The sequence below is a fragment of the Chaetomium tenue genome (assembly GCF_020726465.1).
Source record: "Chaetomium tenue strain MPI-SDFR-AT-0079 chromosome Unknown F5144scaffold_7, whole genome shotgun sequence".
NCBI classification, from domain to species: domain Eukaryota; kingdom Fungi; phylum Ascomycota; class Sordariomycetes; order Sordariales; family Chaetomiaceae; genus Chaetomium; species Chaetomium tenue.
In genome coordinates this window covers 445119-459973 of record NW_027117335.1, presented here as the reverse complement: position 1 = coordinate 459973, position 14855 = coordinate 445119, and the positions used below count along the sequence as shown (strand labels likewise).

General features: G+C 56.7%; 5 protein-coding genes across 5 annotated transcripts; 1 reads left to right on the top strand and 4 right to left on the bottom strand.

Moving 5' to 3' along the window:
• Positions 1-431: 431 nt before the first annotated feature.
• On the bottom strand, positions 432-3221 carry F5144DRAFT_596146 (uncharacterized protein; the record flags this gene model as incomplete). Its single annotated transcript, XM_066790763.1, has 4 exons — positions 432-1392; positions 1646-1674; positions 1771-2259; positions 2322-3221. The coding sequence occupies 4 exons, from the start codon at positions 3219-3221 to the stop codon at positions 432-434; spliced, it is 2379 nt and encodes a 792-aa protein (XP_066638620.1).
• A 527-nt stretch (positions 3222-3748) lies between these two features.
• On the bottom strand, positions 3749-4582 carry F5144DRAFT_606566 (uncharacterized protein; the record flags this gene model as incomplete). The annotated part of the gene is made up of 1 exon (XM_066791498.1): positions 3749-4582. One exon carries the CDS (start codon positions 4580-4582, stop codon positions 3749-3751), a length of 834 nt encoding a protein of 277 aa, XP_066638619.1.
• Positions 4583-7119: 2537 nt separating this feature from the next.
• On the bottom strand, positions 7120-8669 carry F5144DRAFT_551554 (Zinc/iron permease; the record flags this gene model as incomplete). The annotated part of the gene is made up of 5 exons (XM_066787695.1): positions 7120-7154; positions 7209-7333; positions 7388-8310; positions 8367-8509; positions 8567-8669. The coding sequence occupies 5 exons, from the start codon at positions 8667-8669 to the stop codon at positions 7120-7122; spliced, it is 1329 nt and encodes a 442-aa protein (XP_066638618.1).
• Positions 8670-11471: 2802 nt separating this feature from the next.
• F5144DRAFT_585316 (cytochrome oxidase assembly protein-domain-containing protein) lies at positions 11472-13366 on the top strand. The gene is made up of 3 exons (XM_066789690.1): positions 11472-11924; positions 11976-13259; positions 13328-13366. Exons 1-2 carry the CDS (start codon positions 11557-11559, stop codon positions 13105-13107), a joined length of 1500 nt encoding a protein of 499 aa, XP_066638617.1. The 5' UTR covers positions 11472-11556; the 3' UTR covers positions 13108-13259; positions 13328-13366.
• A 468-nt stretch (positions 13367-13834) lies between these two features.
• On the bottom strand, positions 13835-14806 carry F5144DRAFT_381522 (uncharacterized protein). The gene has a single exon (XM_066784615.1). It carries the CDS (start codon positions 14565-14567, stop codon positions 13926-13928), a length of 642 nt encoding a protein of 213 aa, XP_066638616.1. The 5' UTR covers positions 14568-14806; the 3' UTR covers positions 13835-13925.
• Positions 14807-14855: the final 49 nt, after the last annotated feature.

The window sequence follows — 14855 nt, the reverse complement described above, 5'->3', positions numbered from 1 at the left end:
TTGGGTCTTTCTGTTTTCTAGGGATGCGTTAACTAGCTTTGGTAAAACAAGGACAGGGGTAATTTATGGAGCGGCGGTTCTCGAAAGGCAAGCAGAGATGAGCCGATATGGCGTATCGCCTACTTTTGATCGCTCACGCTAATCTATCTGACTACTTGGCCCGAGAACATAGTCCAAGACAGCCGTTTCCAACGAAAGCTGCCCGTCCGCTGTCTGTGTCGACATGGTTTTGAAGGCCCTTATCCTATCCTATCCTGTCTTGATACCTGCCAGGTCCAATTCGCTATCCTTTTTGCTTTTCCGCATCCCCCCTCACTCCTGTAAATGATCATCTTATTCCACCCAAACACACATCGCCGCCACACCCGGATTCCATCCTCGCCACTCTCCCTCCCAACCTCGCATCTTCGCCCCACCTCCATCCACCTCCCTCACCTCACCTCCAACCCACCCACACCCACACCCCCATTACCCCCCACACCCCCACCAACCCCCATCCCAATCCCCTCCTCCGGCACGCACAACCCCCCCAGACGCTCATCCAGCCACCGCGCCAGCTCCTCCACCTGCCGACGCATCAGCGACGCGCTGGCCCCGCCGCTGCCCGACACGGTCGCGGTGCTGGCCGTCGACGCGCCGCCGGTCGTGTGCGCCGTCTGCGTGGACAGGATGGACGCCTGTGAGGGCGAGCCGGGGAGGGGGGTTGTGCTTCCTGCGCCGGCTGTTCCTGCTGTTGTTGTTGTGGTTGGTGGGGTGGTGAGGGTTGTGGTGGTTGTGCTGGTGGGTGGGGGAGGGGTTGTTGTTGATGATGATGTTGTCGGGGGTTGTGGGGGGGTTGATGGGCGCGATTTGGCGGCGGTGGTGGGTGGGTCGGCGGTGGCTGCCCCGTCTGGGGGTTGTTGGCTTTGTTTCGGTGGTTCTGTCGCCGATGCTATTGGGGCTGGGCTGCGGCTAAGCCGGGTGATGTGCGGTGCGGGAGGGGTCGGCGTGGGTCGGTCTGACGCGGCGCTCTCCGCGCCGCCTATGCAGATGAAGAGCATCCCGCAGCGTAGGCGGCGGATGACGAAGACGGCGCCGCTGTCGAGTTGTACGGTGACAGTCGGCGGCGAGTGCTTGCCGCTCTTACGGGTTCGAACGGTGCTGCCGGGGGCAATCGAGGAGGCCGCTTGTTCCGAGGGTTGGCCTGTGTGCGATGGTCCCTGGAGCGCCCAGAGCGAGGCGGCGACGGCGGCCTGACGACGGAGGGCGCTCGCTGGGAGGTTACTGGCGTGGGCAAGCAAGCTGCCGGCCGGGGTAGTCAGCATGGCCGAGTGGATGTGCGGCGAGAGGTTGGCTCGTAGGAAGGATGTGACCCTCTTGGTGAGGAGCAGAGGAGGCGGCGGTGGCAGTATTCTAGACATGGTGGCGACGGTGTGCTTGGGAGGTGAAGCTATGGGTTGGAGAGCAAAGATTGGGGAAGAGAGGAAGAGTTCAGGTTCGGTTCGGTAGGTGAGGTGACCGAGTGTGGGGTTGGGGTTAGGTGGGGAATTGTTGCACTGATCAGCAAGCGCTAATTTAGCGAGAAGTAGTGCAGCACAGACCACATACATACACAGTACCTAACTATCCCTCCATCCCCATCAGCCCAGAACGAACCTCTTCAAACTCGAATCTGCAAGGAACAGGATCAGGTATCTGGGATATTTTGGGAAAGCTATACGATAATGTTTCTTCTCGAATATTCATAATAATACTCTGAGCCTTATCCAGGTAACCTTGAAATCAGATAACCAAAACATTGTCGTCCAAGTCCATTCCGTCGAATTCTTCTTCCTCCTCTTCCTCTTCCTCTTCCTCCACTCGACGCCGCTTCTTCAACCTCGACTGGTTCTGCTTGCGTAGCCAAATATCATCAAAAATGTCCCGGTACAATTTCCCATCTTCCGTGTTTGCCGCCCAGTACTCAAAGCCGGGCCAGGAAGTATTCAACACATCACTCGCCGCCCACTCGTCGTTACGGTTGAGTCGCAACAGCAAGGTGACGAGGTTCTTGAGGCCGGTTGTGTAGTTGAACAGCGGGTCAAATACCGTGTTGATGTTGACATCTCCGATACAGTCATGCGGGCAGGGGACGTACGCGCGGGAATCGTTGCTCGTGAGGTGGACGCACTCGCAGTTCGGGCATTCCTCAGTTGGTGGCAGCTCCCGCCCGCACATCATGCGGTAAAGCATCGCCCCGACTGCAAACAGCTCACTACCGCGGGTGTATGGACGTTCGGCCTGTTTGTTCAAGTCAGCATCTACTCATCGGGGTCAGCAAACCAGAAAGGTAACAAACATACCCTAGCGACCTCCAACCCATCCCTTATCCACCTCCCCTTCCTCTCCCTCAGCGTCCCCAACGACACCCCATCCTCCGTCTCCATCGCCACCACCGGCGTCTCCTTCATCTTAGCCACGTTCCCCGAAATATAACACTTCTCAAAACTCCCCAGCTTCACGGCCCCATACGTCTCAAACCCCTTCGGAAGCTGCAGAAACACATTCTCCGCCCTCAACCCGCGATGCAGCACCGGCATCCAATCCGCCTCCGCCTCCGTCTTCCCCCTCAACCTCTTAAACCCCCTCACGCTCCCCTCATGCTGCACAACCGCGTACGTATCCCTCACCCCCTCATGCAGCCACTGCAGCGCCCTTAACAACCCCAACCCAACATGCCACACAAACGACTCGGGCAAAAACCCGCCCACCTCCATAAAATCCACCGCCCCCGCCCCAGCAGCCCCTTCGCGCGGCGCGAAATCCTCCAACACGTCCCGCAGCGTGCCCGCATCCGGAAAATCCCACAGGAACATGCGCCGCGCGCGGCCGTCGCCCAGCGGGTCGAGGAGGTGCCCGGCGCCGTCATCGCCCTGCCCGCGCAGGTGCAGCGGCACGTCGACCAGCTCGTCGTGGATGGACACGATGTTTTCGTGGTTGAGAAGGTTGGCCGCGGGGGTGGCGGCGCCGCTGGCGAGGAGGGAGGTTAGGCGCGCGTGCTCGCGGTGGTGCTGGCGGGTTCGGTCGGCGATGGGGCTGCTGGTGGTGGTGGTGGTGGGGGTGGGGGTGTGGGTGTGGGGTTCGAGGGGGCGCGCGAGGAGGATCTCGCCGTCGGTTGTGCGGCGGGCGAGGAAGAGGTTGGCGTCGAGGGGTTTGAGGAGGACGTAGGTGGCTTTGGGGAGTGTGGGGGTGAGGGTGGTCATTGTGGATGGTCAAGGGGAATGGGTTTTGGTGGTGGATGGTGGGGTGATGCCGACTCGACTCGGTGCTCTGTTTGGAGAGGACCTATGGATTTGTGGGATGGGTGAGACGTTGTTTCTGAGGAGTTTTGAGTTGATGGCTTGCGGGTTTGGAATATGGTGCTCATGCATAGCTGTCTTTGTTCTGGGCTGCATTCCTGATCCGGGGATCAGGGGCCATGTACACTGCGCCACCTTTGCCATCCATCTGATCTCAAAGCCAGGTGAGCTTTTATCATTGTTCCTTTTCTGACGGATGTTCCGGAAGCCCGCAGGTGTATGGCTTAGCTCCGGCTTGCCAGCATCTTCTGCTAGATGCTGGCGATTCTTGGTTTACAAGCGCACAAAGAACGCCTCGGCGATTTACCGTATTCCGTATTGGATACCTAGTCAACGGGGCTATCCGTCAGATTCTCAAGGTCCTAGTTACATTTTCAATGGCAATCCGGTGCTCCTTGTCCACAAGTCTTGACCAGCCACAATAGACCGCTTTACACAACCCCCCCATCCCCTCCCATCCCCACCACCCTCCCCAACCTCTCCCACCAAAACCTCCTCTTCGCCAGCCTCGCCAACAACGGCCTCTCCTCCCTCAAACCCACCACCTCACCACAATACCGCCTCAACCCCCTGCCCAACAAAAAATACAACCCCCGCCAGTCCAACTCCCGCTCCACCCGCGCCGGCAGCGCAAACCCCATCTCGAACGCCGGCCCGAACCGGCTGTGCCAGAAGCTGCGCGGCAGGCTGGCCAGCCCGGTCACGCTTGCTACGGCGCGCGAGGCGAGGCGGAGGTGGAGGAGCGTGGGCGTGGGGGTGTGTGAGGCGAGGAGGTGTAGGAGTTCGGGGGGGAGGGTGGTGAAGGGGTCGGGGGGGTTGGTGTTTGTGGTGGTGGTGGTGGTGGTGGTGGTGTTGTGGGCATGGGTGAGGGGGATTGTTGGTGCGGTGGTGGAGGAAAATAGGTTGAGTTGTTCGAGCGAGACGGGTTCGTGTATGCTGGGGAGGCGCTCGAGACCCAGCTCCGCGGCTAAGCCGTCGAAGTTGTCTAGTTGGTGCATGCTGGCGCGGCGCGCGTTCCTTCCGGGACTTGTGGTTGTTTTTGACTTGGGTAGCCCGCTTGGGGAACGGGGTTGTGGAGTGAAGATGGGAGAGGCGGTGGTGTGGTCGCGGTGGGTGGTGAGCAAGGACTTGCAGAAGGCTGTTGCGCAAACCGTGGGGTCTGATACCCGGCAGGCGACCAGGTCCCAGCAGTCGGCGTGGACATGGAAGGTCCAGGTTTTGGGGGCTGTTTTGGTGTAGGTTGTGTCGTGCATGGTCCTCTCCATGGGTGAGTGCAGCTTTCGCCTCCTATTAGCGCTGCGTGGAGGGACGACGAGTACGGCTGAGATGCTGGCTGTCTTTTCCCGCTCAGAGACATCTTTTGGGAGTGTAATCTCTCTGAATAACGCTGACCGGTAGTTTCGGTTGTGGCGGTACCGCAGTATGTCGCTTTCTCGGCCGCAGAGCCAGCAGTGGCGGTCTGAGGCAGCGAAGGGACCTGGAAAGCATGTAGTATAAGCCGTCATTGTTGGGACAGGAAATAATAAGCGCCCTGTGGACTTTGGGTATATCTGACGATGCAAATTGAGATGGCCTCTGGGGAAGGCCAGCCATATAAGTGATAACGACAACACCTCCATACACCCATCCCCTCTCCCTAACAAACAATATAACCAACACAACCCCCAAACCCAGCTAAGAACTTACCTCTATTCCAGCAAATCGATGAGGTCAACCCCTGTTAACAACCCAAAGCCGAACGCGGCGGCCATCACCAAACCTTCACCCGAACCAACACGAAACAAAGCAGTTGGCGACGGCTGAGGCCCAACCGCCCCCGACACCACACCGGGTAACGGCAAACAACTCGGCCCGGGGACAAAGACATCATCGCCACCACCACTTTGCCGTGTCCGTCTTGGCGAAGGGCCGATTAAAATACAACAAACTATCCACGACACGGCCCTACATCTATCACAGCAGCAGTGCAGCTTTCAGGTAGCACACATCTCACAGCACAGAACAGCGCCGCTATCAGAGGGGATGTAACGCAACGCAGCACAACGCAACGCAACGCAACGGGCCGTCTCCAGCCGCCCCGCGCCGCCCGCATCCTCCGCCACATTAGCTTGCCCACCACCAAACCACCGCCACTAGCTCACCATCTACAGCGCTGCGGTGTGGGTGACACCGGACAGGACTGTTGGTGACAAGTTCAGATGGCGGGAGGGCAGTAGCACATCGCACACAGAGAATAACACGTACGATTGGCCACTCAACACTTAGCGTCCGTGTCCCGGCGAGTTGGAACCGGATTTATTGCAGCTGACCAAGCTGAGCTGCGCGGAGCTGTGTTGGGTGGTTATGTCGTGGTGGTAATGTGATAGGCGGCGCGGAGCGGGGGAAAGGAAATGTAGGGGTGCGGCGCCGTTGGGGTTGCTGTGCCGCCGGCAGAACCGCATCTCGTATGTATGTACACATGATGGGCATATGCGGGTTGGGGGTGCGGTTGTGGGGTTGGGATGGTGGTGTATTAGGGGAAGCTGAAAGTGGTTGGTTTGAGTGTTTTGATGGCGTTGCTGGGCTGGAAGAGAGGGAGTCCTCACATCGAATGGTTCGCATCCAATGTCGACTTACACGGACGGCAGTTGGAAGCGAGTGATCGGATGCAGCACCACCCCCTGAGACCTTTCCCCGCTGAGCTACAGATGTGCATACATGGTTAATACCCGCTGCAAACCCGGGCAGCTTCCAGTTGCAGTTATTATCTTTTTGTATTTGCAAATAGCCCATTGCGTCTCACTCGGATGATGCCCAGCGATGTACGTGTAGCAGCCCCTACCTGCCCGGCCACGCAGGCACACACAGATATCCACCTAACGTACATCTGCCCAGGACATATCTTCTCCGTGTTTATCCCCAGTGTACATCGTTCCCATGTTCGGCGACGCAACCCCCATCTCCCGCCTCCCGTCTCCGGCACAACGCGCGATCGACAACCCCTGCCGAGCTTTCCGTTAACACAGCCACCCCCATCCTCCGCCAGAGATATGCCATCCGGTTTTCAATCCGCAAGAGAAGATTGGAGGGCTACTAGGGCGCGAAACATGCTCTTCGTTGAACAGCCGGACTAACATTCGAATATAAATATCATCCTGGTGGTTCCTTGTCTTGGTCGGAAGACATCTTCCTCGAACGTATGGATGGATGTATAGGTGCTGGTTTAACTCTCTGCTAGTATTGATGGATATCGGGCGTTGATACCGAAGATAGCGTTTTTCGAACTCTGCATGTTGTGAATTTTGCTTTTCTTATGTTTCTCTATGTGATGTTATATATACTGTATGTCTATATACACCTGACCCTCACCATGTTTTATGCTGCCATCCGATGTCCTCCGAGCGTTGTACCCCCTTAGTCGATGGCGAGGTCTGCCTCGTTAGCCCTTCTCCATGGACATCCAAGTCCAGTCGATATCGGACACAATAGATACCGTGAGCCAATCGGGAAAATTGTCATATTGTCCCTTCCTTTAATGTAGCCAAAAGAGATCCCAAAAGAAAAAGGGAATTGGTTACAAGCCACGGCTGTGTCCTATGGAAGACTCCTCCATTTGAGAAGGCGTCTCCGTGCCTCGCTCCAACACCGGGTGTGTTTTTCGTTTTATTGTGGTCTCGAGCAGCGTGGTTCTGACATGCGGCACTCGAGCGGAGAGAAAAAGTACCGGGGGCGGGCGTATTCATAAGTCCCGCAGTTCGGTCGTCGGATGGATGGTAGACTGTCTCTATCGTACAATATCGCACATTCCAACCGCACGTCGGATTTAAGCGAAGGCGCCAACGATGGACATGCCGATAGCTAGCTGGGTGTCAGTCTCTACCACATGCTTCAAGCGAGGTGTGAGTGCCTTACCTCCGAGTATCACAAAGGCAAACGCCGTCATCCGGTCCTTCTTGGTCATCTTGCTGGCTTCCTCAGACAAAAAGTCCTCGGCCAAGAGATCGACAAGAGAGGCGTAAAGGAGGAGGCCGGAGGAGCTAGTAAGGTCAGCTAAATTGCACACCCGCTACGCTAATACGGGAGCCACTCACATAGCATTGAAGACGCCCACAATAATCAACCCGAACGCGCTGTTGGGGTCGTACGTATCCCTAACGATGAGCCCAATGGCCTGCCCGAGAGGTGCAGTCGTCCCGAACGCAACAACCAACAACCACGGACGGGGGCTCCCGCGGCGGTACGGGACATCGGCGATACGGGATCCAAGACCGAGACCCTCAAACATCTGGTGAAAGAGAATGGCGACAAGCAGGACGATAAACCCGTCGATGGTGATGCTGACCGTCATACCCACAAAGACCGAGTGGAAGAGAATACCGCCCTCGAGGAGGGTGATGTTCATCGACATCTTGCGGTACACGGACGGGTCGACCGGCTGTCCCGTCTCCACGTCGATGTACGGGGAGTCGGCCAACGACACCTCCTTCTCGGTGATCATGGTCTGACGCTTCTCGGACACGTCGTCTTGCTGCTGCGGCCGTGCGGCCTTGATCATGTTGATCATCTCGAGCCTCTGACGGACGTATTGCTCGTAGAAGACGACGAACCAGGGCGGCATCTCGGACTGCGCAGAGAGCTCGTCGTTGTCGGCGTACGGGTTCCGTGGTGGGTAGTCACGCATCTTCTCGTCGTACATCTTTTGTGCCATCCTCTTCTCGTATTCGACGTCCTCGATTTCGAACTCATCAGCGGCAGTGTACCTCGGGGGCCGCGGGGGCGGGTTGCCACGGTTGACTGGTTCCGGGGCCGGCCTGGGACGGCTCTGCGTCTCGAAACCCATGGGCCCGCCGTGAGAATGAGAGTGGCCGCCCATCTTGCCGTTGAGGTACATCTCGACGACGAACAGACAGAACATAGAGCCCATCATGATGACGCCGGGCATGGCCGGGTACTGGTCCGTAAACAGATCGGGGAGGCATGGATCGTTTAGGCTGCCGAATGCCGTTGGGAGTAACTATTAAGATATCAGCGTCTATGTCTTTACCTTGCCCCGAACGGTAGGCCGCTTACATGAACAAATGCTGTGGCAATCAGGACACCGGTACCAAAGTGTTTGCAGAGAAAGAATGCCTTGGCCGGCACCTTGACCCACTTGACCTTCTTCGCAACGACAGGAAAGCCAGCACCAAAGATGGAGGCCCCTAGAACCAAGACTAAAATCTATGTTAGTCTTCATCACCCGGCGTGAGTGGTGGGGCTTTTGGACTTACACAAGGCCGCAACATGGAGCCCAAGATCGTAGTCACCGGGCTCTTCTCCGCTTCCACACGCGGGCTTCCCTCCCATGAGATCCATATCTGCGCTGTCGGCCATTATGTGACGTCTTCTTTTTGGGGTTCCGAAGTGATTCTCGGGGCTGCGGGCGGATCGCTCCAGGCGTCTCGCCTAGAAGGAAGAGAAAGTCTCTATTTTCGAAAACGACCAGCGAAGCCGCCCAGCGGCTTCGAAAAAAGAAGAGAAGAGAACGTAAAGGGAAAGGAGCTTAGGAAATGCGCCTAAGAGTCCCAACCATGTAAAGGGGCAAAAGGGGGAAAAGAAGGAAAAGGGGAAAAAGACTACCTAAACAAACGGGGATGAAAAGAAAAGAAGTCCTCCAGAGGACCGATGGCAAAGCCAAGAGGCGAATGCTAAGACGTTCCGGATGGTGGTTTGCTTTAGTATGCGCTCGCCTTGGCGCCGATCAACGGCTGGGGCAGGCAACATCTGCCGCGAGCGAGTCGTGCTCGATGAGATGCAGGGGCCAATTCGTAGCAGAATAAACAACGGTAGCCTAGCATCTAGAGGGGCGAGTCATACGACTTTACCAGTGACCTACGCCTGTGGAGACGAACACATGCGGTGTTGTGAGCTGAAGATCCTGACGTCCTTCCACCTTTGAGACCTTCCTCTGATCCGTGATGTTTTAGGCCGGGATCGTTCATGTAGGGTGTTTCCTCAGGTCAAGACAAGATGTTGACATCACTTCCATTCTAGGCCGAAGGGTTTATTTTCGTGCTCTTGGCGGGTAGCAAGCCCAAACAACACCCCGCTCCCCACAGTATTAGCACCGACTAACTAACGACCCCTTCCTGGAGCCGTGCTTATCAACAGGCTAGGAAGAGTCTGGCAAGTGGTGGCGGGAAGAGAAGATGGACCCTTGTCGGCGGCGAATTTGGCATTCGGCACATATGGGATTTGAAACAGACCCACCACGCTGGTGCACTTCGGAAGACGCTCCCGGCCGTCCAGTCGGGGATTTTCGCTGGACGACTTGCGTGTGAACGTCGAGGTCCGCTTGTTGGTCTCAAAGCAACCCTGCATCCGATGCCGTCGTCAATGCAACCAACGTCCAACATTCATACTAAACAGAGAGGCGCGAGTCGTTTCTGGCTCGCTTTTCTCCGCTTGACGGTTTCAACCGGAGTGCCTCCGCAGAACTTCCGAGTCTCCTGACTTGGGCGTGATGGATGAAAGCAGCTCGATGTCGAACTGGGGAATCCGGCAGAACTTGCCCTGGTCACAGGGAGACCAATTCGAGGCAGTAAGTGCCGATGAGCAGGGGTTTAGAAGGGGGTTGCATACAGGAGCGCAGACAAGGGACGCGTCCGTCCGCGTGTGGGGTGGCAGCTTGGCATGCGATCCTCCCGTTCAACACCACACTCGGTTTCTCACGGTTCTCGAAGAAGGAGGTTGGTCGTGTGTCTGTGTACAGGGGTCGACTGGCCGGGTTGAGAACCATGGGAGCTGAGAGCAAGATTTCGGCTCTCGCGAGGGCAGGAAACAAGCCGCAGGGGTATAAAACCTGAACCGGCTCGGCATTCGGGAGCCCATGTTTATCCAAGCTCAGTGAGTTGCAACCTCATCGCTGCAGACCTGTAACTCTTGGCATCTGGTCTGCGCGCGGATCTTCTCAGAATGGTGCAGCAGATAGCGTTCGGAGCCGTCGGCTGCCGGTTGCTCGAAACACGCCGCTGGCCAACCACGGGGCAGCCTTTAAGGATCTGATCTGGATCTTGCCACGGATAGCTCCGTCGTTGACAGCCCTTCCATGCATGGAAGCTTCGCAAACAAAGCCCTCGACCGCACAGGCTTCGGCTTCTGTATCCTCGGCGGCTCCTGGCGCTTGGCGCTTGGCTTGGTGTTGCAGCAATGTGTGGCCGGTGGTCTGGACCGCAGGAGGCAGGCTGCGTTTGATCAAGCTTTTTACTCACTTGCGCGTTCTTCCCCAGAACCCTTGGCGGTGGCTATACACGGGATCAGAACGAACGGCAGCCGAAGCGGATGGTACTTGGACACAATCAGGCACAAGCTGTCCTCGCTGCCCGACCGTGGGACGGGTTGAACAGTATGAATGAAGCTCATACCGCAGACTCAGGCCCGTGTGTGCTTGGTCATTGCTGATCTAGGATGGACATGGCAATTGCCAAGACTGGATTTGGAATTCGATGGACAGGCAGTTTGGGAGGCTCTCGGGAAACGCATTGTTCGTCGTAACCCGGATCGACGTCGCCAACCGAACGTCTTCCTGTCGGAGGAGGTGTGAACCAGGCTCGGCGGAGTCAAGGCCTGGGCGATTGGTTTCGTGGTCTCGGGGTCCAAGACCTGTGCTGGCTCAAGCAGGTACGAACTGTGCGGGACGGCGTCGGCTAAATTCTTATGGCGGTCATGAAGATGGTGGTCAACCCTGGGAAAATATCACCCCAGATGGAGCTAGGCATTGTGGTGCAGGGTCAGTCAAGGCGAGTAAGTACGAAGTACCTAGAGGGCTGCTGTTAAAGAAGAAACCTTTGTGGTTGGTCGTTTCAAGCCTCCCTTGCCAAGTCGCGTCAACAAACCCCCAAGAAGTCTGAGACCTCTCCCTGATGCCATCCCTCATCGAGTCGCTAAATTTGCAACAGAGATTCGAATGGTTTGTTAAAAAGGAAAAAGAAGAATGAATTACCTAGTTAGACTGTTGATGTTTTGATGGAAGGTAAGATTCCATCTGGCAATTGGTGTTCGGTTATTCGTAGATTTCAAGAGTCGATGTGGGGTGATTACTGCTAGTTAGTGGGTCCTTCACGTGGCTTAGGCCCTGAAGCTCCCTGAGTGGTGGGCTGATTTCAGATGTCTTCGGCTTCCCGCCAAGCAGTTGAACATTTTCATGATCTTTGTCGGATGTGAGCCTTAGGAACGAGAGCGCTCCCAACAACAACCGCCATTCCCGGCGCAAGCCACCACAATGGCCTTCATTCAGCTCGGTCTACGCAGGGCCACTGCCGGCCTTTCTCGGGTACCGTTCCCATGCAGCCCATGTCTGCGGCAGCAGGTTCCGGCCACTCCGGGACGAGTCCTGAAGCTCTTGCGAGCTACCCGGAGCTATGCTTCGAGGACTACGGCCGAGTCCAAGTCCCCAATTGGATCGCTAAGCAGAAATATTACAAAAGCCGCACGGCCCGCGGCGCAATCTGCTTCTTCTCGGAGCTCGGGGAAGTCCTCGTCGTTCCCCAAGACGAACGCCAAAGTGGTGGGCTACTGGCTGATGGGCAGTGCCGTGAGCGTCTTCGGCATCGTGGTATTCGGGGGCTTGACAAGGTTGACCGAGTCTGGGTATGTGGCCTTGCCGTAGTCAGCCTCTTTAGGAAACTAAACATGGCGTAGTTTGAGCATTACTGAGTGGAGGCCTGTGACGGGCTCGCTGCCGCCCATGTCCGACGCCGACTGGCAATCTGAGTTCGACAAGTACCGCGCTTCCCCGGAATTCAAGCTGATCAACCCGCACATGGATCTGGCCGAGTTCAAGAAGATCTACTTTATGGAATGGGCACACCGTCTGTGGGGTCGCGTCATCGGTCTCACCTTTGTTCTGCCGACCATCTACTTCATTGCACGCCGCCGGGTAACACCGCGCATGGCTGTCAACCTGGTTGGCATCTCGGCTCTTATCGGTTTCCAGGGATTTATCGGATGGTGGATGGTCAAGTCTGGGCTCAAGGATGACCTCTTCGCCCCTGGCTCTCATCCCCGGGTTAGCCAGTACCGCCTGACCGCACACCTGGCTGCCGCGTTTGTCTGCTACTCCTGGATGCTCGTCTCTGGCCTCGGCGTGCTCCGGTCGCACCGCCTCCTCCGCGATCCAGAAGCCGCCGCCAAGACGTTTGCTGCGCTGAAGTCCCCCGCCTTGAGGGCCCTCCGCGGATCTGTGGCTGCCCTGACGGTGCTCATCTTCACGACTGTTCTCTCAGGTGCCCTCGTCGCGGGCCTTGATGCTGGTCTTATCTACAACGAGTTTCCGATGATGGGCAACGGCCTTACCCCGCCTAAATCCGAGCTGTTCGACAAGTTCTACAGCCGCAAGGAGGATGGGTCTGACTTGTGGTGGCGCAACATGCTCGAGAATCCCTCGCTCGTCCAGCTCGACCATCGAATCCTCGCCACGACCACTTTTACCGCCATAGTTGCTCTTTTTGCTTACAGCCGGACTGGCCGCGTCAAGGCTGCGATGCCAAAGGATGTGCGCAAGGGCGTCATGGGCCTCCTGCATCTGGCCTTGCTTCAGGTTTCGCTTGGCATTACCACCCTCATGTACATGGTTCCCATCTCGCTTGCCGCCGCCCACCAGGCCGGCGCACTCGGGCTGCTGACAATGGCTTTGGTTGCTGGTCACCGGTTGCGGGTTCCCAAGGCTACGCAAGCATTGGTGCAGAAGGCGCTCCAGAATTCTCCGCGGGCGCGGACCGGCGCGGTAAGCCAGAAGCTCTTGAAGAAGGCCGCTGAAAAGAAGAGCATATAAATGCCGCCGACGCACGGCATAGTCTTCTGGAACTGGTCTGGATTGTATAATCTGTACAAATACGGTAGATATACCCCCTGGTTCGCATCAATCGGACTGTATGTAACTGTAAGGTATTGGAAAGCAACAATTCTACTCATTTTGATTTGGGGGTAAATATTCTCTGTTGATACGACGTTGTCCATCCGCCATTTGGCCGCAGGCACTTACCGTGAACCAGCCACTGAACTAGGCACGGAAATCGATATCTACGACCTGCTTCCTGTTTCTCGGGGAACTTGTTCATCTAAACAGGCAGCTCAACCCAGTCCCTGAGGGACCTCCAAGTTCCCCTCTTCAACCCTGCGAGGGGCCCCATGTCGAGCTGGGCTAGAGCTAAAGTAAATCTAGACGGGCCCATACCAAAGTTCGCCCCCGATACTCCTCAGCTCAGCTAAGGTCATACAAGCTGTCACCCGTCACCCGTTCCTCTGATAAGCTTGCAGGAACTGCCAGGACAGGACCACTTGGGGTCGGTGTTTTAGCTCCGGTAATCGACGGCTGAATTTGGGGCCTATACGAACACTTTAATGTCGAGCCCGCAGAGTTACCGTTGAAGGTTTTTGCTCGGTCACATATATTACTGCTCCCCGCCATGCCACTGCCTTCCCTGACCGATTCTGCTCTCAGCTCTCACTTGTTCTCTTTCGTTCTGTGCCGCCCCAACGTTGGATTTAGCGCCGGCCAGGCGTTGCGGTACGGACGGAAAACGACAGTTCCTCGGCATCGCGGATCCGCATCAGACCATCTCCACCAACGTTCGCGCGGTTCAAGATACTTCACAGCTCCGACACATTTGCGCTCAGCTTAAGCAGGCCAACTCGCCACCTTGGCCCACGCCTCAGCTCCAAATCACACCACCTCAAAACAACAAAACCCAAGAAAACACCAAAAAGCCACCAAAAAACCACCAAAAAAACAAAGAACGAAAAATGTGCTACGAGTGGAAAAACCGCTTCATCTGCGGTCACGTCGGCTTCAACAAGGTCGAGCGCTGTCCCGCGCTGGGGTCGGGCTGCTTCGGGCCCGACGGCTCGGAGCGCTTCCTCGATGTCGATGGGCTGTGCTACGACTGCACTGCGCGCTTGCTGGATCCGGCGTCGACGGCGGCGGAGGCGGAGGGGGATCCGTATCGTGAGGGGGCGCCGTTTCAAGAGGGAGCGCGGGTTGGGGATGGTGGTGGGGGAGGAAAGGGACTTGGAGGGGGAGGTGGTGGTAGTGGTGACCGTTCGTAGAGCGAACGCTTCGCTCTCGCCTTCTTCCCTTCGCAGGATTTTACCTTCTCGGCCCGGGGCACGCGAGCCTTGGACCTTGGTTCTTCGAGAGGCTAGCCCGCGTCTAAGACGGCCGGGCTTAACGTCGATACTCAAGGGCGGATGGAACCCTGAACTACCTTGTTCGGTCTCTCTACGAGATAGCATTCCCCAAGGGGGCCTCTGGGTGATCGTGGTTCTGTTATTTGACCTCTAACCCCTGCTCGACCCAAAATAAGAAACATTTATTCGACTGACAAGGTGCGATGCAGTCCCAGATTGGCCTTGACTCTGCCCTGTGGAAGGTCTTTATCTTCAATTCGGCTGCCATTGGTACATGTACATGCTATAACCTCGATTTTTTCATTAATGTTTTGCCTCGAAGGAGACCCTGGTAGAGGATTCTTGAGGTCAGATAACAAAATACTAGAAGAGTCTGGCTAGGGCCTCGCCCCA

Excerpts from the sequence above, each read along its gene's own strand:
- F5144DRAFT_585316 (XM_066789690.1), top strand. The coding sequence starts at position 11,557 with ATGGCCTTCATTCAGCTCGGTCTACGCAGGGCCACTGCCGGCCTTTCT. Across the intron at positions 11,925-11,975 it reads ACAAGGTTGACCGAGTCTGG|TTTGAGCATTACTGAGTGGA; the intron begins GTATGTGGCCTT and ends AACATGGCGTAG.
- F5144DRAFT_381522 (XM_066784615.1), bottom strand. The coding sequence starts at position 14,567 with ATGCTATCTCGTAGAGAGACCGAACAAGGTAGTTCAGGGTTCCATCCG.